This window comes from Grammomys surdaster, unplaced genomic scaffold (genome assembly GCF_004785775.1).
Source record: "Grammomys surdaster isolate TR1022 unplaced genomic scaffold, NIH_TR_1.0 372, whole genome shotgun sequence".
NCBI lineage: Eukaryota > Metazoa > Chordata > Mammalia > Rodentia > Muridae > Grammomys > Grammomys surdaster.
In genome coordinates, this window is record NW_021604791.1 from 9,839,251 (window position 1) to 9,844,783 (window position 5,533).

Consider the following 5,533-nt stretch of genomic DNA (forward strand, 5'->3'; position numbering starts at 1 on the left):
AGAGAGAGAGAGAGAGAGAGAGAGAGAGAGAGAGAGAGAGAGAGAGAAGAGAAGAGAGTGAGTGTTGTCAGGCTGTTAGAGATGGGGAGGGGAGAGGGAGGGAAGAAGGGAAGGAGAGAGAGGAGGGGAAGAGGGGAGGGAGAGAGGGTGAGATGGGAGTTTATTGAGTAACTACAAGGCTGAGCACTGTCTTGATGATGGCCAGTCCAGTTTCACTGCTCTGTGTTTAATGGGTCCTTCAGACTTCTGCCCAGTGTTTACCTATCTTGACAGGTGTCTTAAACTTAATATTGTTATATGTTGAATATAGTTTAAATTAAACTATAACTTTAAATTTTATACCATAAAATGGTATTTGAAAGCATCATGTTTTAAGAACCACTCCCTGTGCCATTTCATCGTTTCCATTCTGAAGCTGACAGCTCTTTTCCCCCTGTAAACCCATCCACTTCACACTGTTTCCCTGCAGTAAGGGAAAGTGTGGGGAATTGGTCAAATATTGACCGTCTACATTAAATAGAAAATAATCATAATCTTACTCGTGGCAGGCATTGCCCTAAATGCTTCGAATTCTTTGGCACACTTGAAACCTCACGCCTCAGTCGGACATTTGTGGTGATCACTGGTCACTTTATGTGTTTGGGAAACAAGCCGCTGTCATGTCAAGTCATGTGCTTGGCCATAGTCAGCTGGAACTCATGTGCCAGGCTGAGCCCTGCTCTGTTCAGGAGCACTGTTGTGGGGACAGGAGGAAAAGGAAGAACTTGTCCCAACTTGGGAGATGCTGGCTTAAAGGATTGGTCTCAAGGAATGCGATCTTCCGCCATTCCTTGTTAGCGTATGAAATGACATTTCATATTGAAAATGGGGAAGCTGTATTAAGATGTCTTTAATTTTTTGTCTTTACCAGTATAAATGAAGCCATCATTCAGGAGTCTTTCCGTGAAGAATGTTAATTCTCCTTCTTCTCTCCCCCACAGGCTTTGTATCCACTAATTACCTGTCTTTTATGTGTCAGTCAGAAACAGTTTTTTTTAAATAACTGGCATATTTTCCTACAAAACTGTTTGTCACATTTAAAGGTAAGACACTGTTACATCTCTGACCTGTGGATACTGGGATGTGTTCATTTCTCTGTGTCCACTGATCAGTAAATAGCAAAACTTTGATTACTCTTGGTGCATTTGAATAATACATTTGAGATAGTCTCTTGTGCACTTTGCTTCTGTAGGGAATTGTGTATGGCAATTAATAACCCTTTACTTGAACATTTTATTTGTATTAAATGCAGAATTCTATAGTTCAAGGATCTTCATATCTTAGATGTAGCGATACTTATAGATACAATTATTAAGAATTATGAATAAACTATTACTTAGTCTCATAAACCCTTCATATATGTATTTTGTCTTTTGTGTTAAGAAAGTTCAGCAATGTTGGGGCAAGCCTCAGTATGCAAAAGCTTTAATAGTATTGTCACTAAATCCTCCACAGTGAGTGTGCACAGCCGGGTCTGAACACGGGGCACCAGAACGTGCAAGTACCTAACGCTGTCATGTGAATGGAGGGGTACTTGTTACTAACACCATCTGGCATGACCACACTTGTCCTTTCCAAGTGTCACCAACACAGGGGTGAGAGTCTGTAGAGAGACTTTTCTTCCCAGAATGCTCTGCGCACCTGGTTTTCATTTCCTCCTTGGCTAGGAACACAATCCGTGTCCAACACGAAAGGCGGGACTCTGCTTCACGACGCATGTCCCGTGAATGCAGGGTTAGAGGAGTCCATTCAGATATTTGCTTACACGTCAGAGAAGTGTAACGGATTGGCGTTCCCCTTCCTGTTCTTTGAGTTACACTGGAGACTGAGAGCCTGATGTCCTGGTAGGACCAAGGCATAGCTCAGTTAAATGAAGGTCTCAGGCCATGTGACTCGGTGTATTGTGAACAACAGGACTCGTTTACCCTTCAAGAATAGTCCTCTGGGTAATCTTCAATGTCTTCATGATTTTCTATATTATCTTCAAACCTGCTTTGACTTCACAGTAAGGTATTTGGAAGCTGAAAGTCATCAGAAAGCGTTTTTTGACTGTTTTTCCTTTTACACATACATTCATTTATATTATCCCTTCTTAGATACGACTTGAGGTACCCTCTTTGGTTATGAAAACCTCCAAGACTAGATCAAGTTGATTTAATTTTTTTTTAAATCTCACAACCAGGAAAGAAAGGCTGCCAGGTGTTTACATGGTAACTGTTTCTGTCCTCATTCTGATGATATAGACACTAAGGGGAGTGTGCCTTCTTCTGAGTCAGTTTTCTTTCTTCTGGAATGCTTTTTAAGATGTGCATTTACTGTTTCTGGGCATGGCAGTTCATCCCTTTCTGTTGCTTTGTTGCAGTTTCTTTCTATCTTCATTCCTACCTAACATACATAACAATGCTTTCTCAGTACCTTAACCCCTGTCCCTCCCCCACCCTTTTTTGTCTTCAGGTTTCCATTTAAAATGCTATTTTCTTTGAACCCTTACCTCCTATTAAATATTTCTGGCATATTGTCCATTTGAGTGAATGGCTGCATCAATCTGCCAGGCTGAAGGAGATAAGGTCCACGAGGTGTAGCATGAATACTTGGATTTCAGTTGTCTTGGCCATTAACCCTTAACTGACATGAAGGCTCTATTCAGCAGAAATTGTGCGACTTGTCTCCTGCTTGTTAAGCTTCCAATGACATGGCGGCTGTGCTTAATGACGAAAGGAGATTTAAACATCCTAAGAAACGCTGTGCTAGCTAGGTGTAATAGCGAGTTGCAGTTTATTTCTCCTATTTATTGGAAAATTTAATGAAAGGCCTTTTCTAATCAATTACCTGATTCAAGCGAATCTATTGATTTTTTTTGTTTTTGTTTTTTACTTTTTTTACATCCACCTAAAAGCATTTTCATTTCACTGCCAACCCTCCTTCCCAGGATTCATTTTTCTCATGTCTACTGGATTGAATCTTGACAGTTTCCCTGTAGCTGAGGCAGAAAGAGGACAAATGATCTCAGTATCAGTCACCAGGAGTGACAGACACAGGTCTGCATCCACAGTCATCCCGTCTGACGATGTTCTCAACTTCCAGTCGGCCATACTCTCCTAGAACGTGCAGAAAGGATGCTTCATGTTCTAAGGAAGCGTCTTGGCTGTCGTCCCGGGATATTAAGAGACTTTATGCTCCAGAGTCATATGAATAAGTCTAGTGAATTTTCTAGGCCCTTACAGCTATTATATATACAGCTTTAAAAGAAAAAATATTACCCTGCCAGGCTGAGGAGACAGCTCGGGGTAAAGAGCTGCAGGGTGACGGCCAGGATCAGGGTTTCCAGGACCCATGTAGATGTGTGGGCATTGCAGCTTCCGTATAATCCACCACTTGGGAAGTGGAGACAGGGGATTGATCAGCAGGACAAACTGGCCACCTAGACTAGAACAGCAGCTTCAGTCCAGTTGAGAGACTCTGCCTGTCAGCTGGGTAATGTGGAAAGTGGTGGAGGAAGATTCCAGAAGTCAGCCTCATGCCTGCACACGCACGCGCACACACACACCTTCATACATTCTCATACCCTCCCACAAGCATAACCCCCCCACACACACCCCCTTATACACACACAAGCAATCGTATCTCACACACAGACACATGCTAAGAACCCTTCTAAAGTTGATACGGCACATTTTTAATTTGGCAGTCACAATAGAATGGGCTTTGCTGCTGTACGGTCACGCGTGAAAGAGTGGTGCTTAATTTCCACTGAACAGTTCATTTTGAAATCTTTGTACTCTTAACGAAAGTATGGTAAATTTCCACCCCTTCATCATTAGTCAATTTAAGTTCAATTAGATTATGAATATCAATTTGAAAGTTTTCTGAAGAATTACTAGGAGTCAGGACCATAGAAAAAGAACCCAGGGACTCACCTGCGGTCATCGATACGTAGTTCCCTTCATTTGAAGGTCATGTTGGGAGGAGAACTAGGTAACAAGACATGTTAGTTTTCTCCTAGCTTGAGTCATAGGCTCCAGGATACCCAAACTTTGGGATTGGTTTTGTTTTGTTTTTTTTGTTTGTTTGTTTGTTTTGTTTCTTTAGCATTTCTGGCCACTGCCTTGGAAATGTCAGATTTCTTCTAAATAGAGGCCTTGGTGAGGAGCTGTCGTGTTTTGTGCTTATTTTCATCTAACATGCATGTGCCGCATCTCATGTTTACGTTTGCTGTCTCACGTTGCTTTATTTAGATGCCATCTAACAACAGTATCAGAAAACAAATAGAAACCCTGCAGGTGAGTTGTGTTGACGTCACCAAGTAAAGTATCGCTTTCTTTTCTTTAAGAGCGGCATTTGTTTTTGTTTTTTCGTTTTTTGTTTTTTTTTTGTTTTGTTTTGTTTTGTTTTCCCCTTTGCCCATTGTTGCATTGCATGTCTGAAGTATTTACCTCAACCTGCTTTTACTGTGTGTGGAAGAGTAGCCCAGAGAGGGTGCCCCCTTCAGGAGGTTGGCTGTCACTGCAGCCCCAAGAAGGTGTATAGTAGAGATGTGGGTGACGGTGGCCTCGGCTGACTGCTCACAGTGTTGATGGTTTTACTCCAGTGTTTAATTTGCACTGTCCAACTATTCTAAATGAATATGTTAAAAAAAATGTTGCAGTGAAATTAAGAAGTAGATAGCTTGGTTTTCAACATGGTTTTGATGAATGAGTTTTTGAACCTTTATCCTATTGGTTTGGGTTTTCTAACAACGCAAATTTGTTTTTTGTTTTCTTTTAAGTTCACATTAGAGAAAAGAGAATGCACACATCCAAATGGTTGCTGTAGGACTCACACTTAACTGATGTGCCAGACTTTGGAGAATACTAAAGTCCTCGGCTTTTATGTAACAGTCAGATGAATCTGATTTGTATGAATTTTACCTAGAGAATTACACAGCTTTGTTTAAGGCCTAGATCAATGTAGGATATTTCGCTCATTCTAACATGTACAGCAGAGTGAGTTAGTTAGTTCCTTTCTATCCCCCCCGCCCCCGCCCCTCTTCTCTCTCCTCCCTCTACCAGGGACACGCTGTTGTCATTTATGTAGTGCTCTGCTTTCTGAGGCCTTCCACAAGTGTGTGTGGCTGAGCCCATCACCATGACGCCCTCCAGAGGGCTGGCGCTCTCTCCCTCCCTCCCTCCCTCCCTCCCTCCCTCTCTCTCTCTCTCCCTCCCTCCCTCTCTCCCTCCCTCCCTCCTCTCCTCCCTTCTTCCCTTCTTTCCTCCCTTCCTCCCTCTCTCCCTCCCTCCCTCTCTCCCTCTCTCCCTCCCTCCCTCTCTCCCTCCCTCCCTCCTCTCCTCCCTTCTTCCCTTCTTTCCTCCCTTCCTCCCTCTCTCCCTCCCTCCCTCTCTCCCTCTCTCCCTCCCTCCCTCTCTCCCTCCCTCCCTCCTCTCCTCCCTTCTTCCCTTCTTTCCTCCCTTCCTCCCTCTCTCCCTCCCTCCCTCTCTCCCTCTCTCCCTCCCTCCCT

General features: G+C 43.2%; 1 protein-coding gene across 3 annotated transcripts in view; it reads left to right on the top strand.

The window, feature by feature from the left end:
• Fryl (FRY like transcription coactivator) overlaps positions 1-5,533 on the top strand; it is a 195,509-nt gene that overhangs the window by 102,480 nt on the left and 87,496 nt on the right. For 2 of the 3 annotated variants that reach the window (XM_028780843.1, XM_028780845.1), the window contains exon 12: positions 981-1,082. In XM_028780843.1, coding sequence (XP_028636676.1) covers positions 981-1,082 — 102 coding nt within the window. Of the gene's footprint in view, positions 1-980; positions 1,083-4,274; positions 4,320-5,533 lie in introns of all 3 variants that reach the window. The other variant, XM_028780842.1, reaches the window with a different exon arrangement.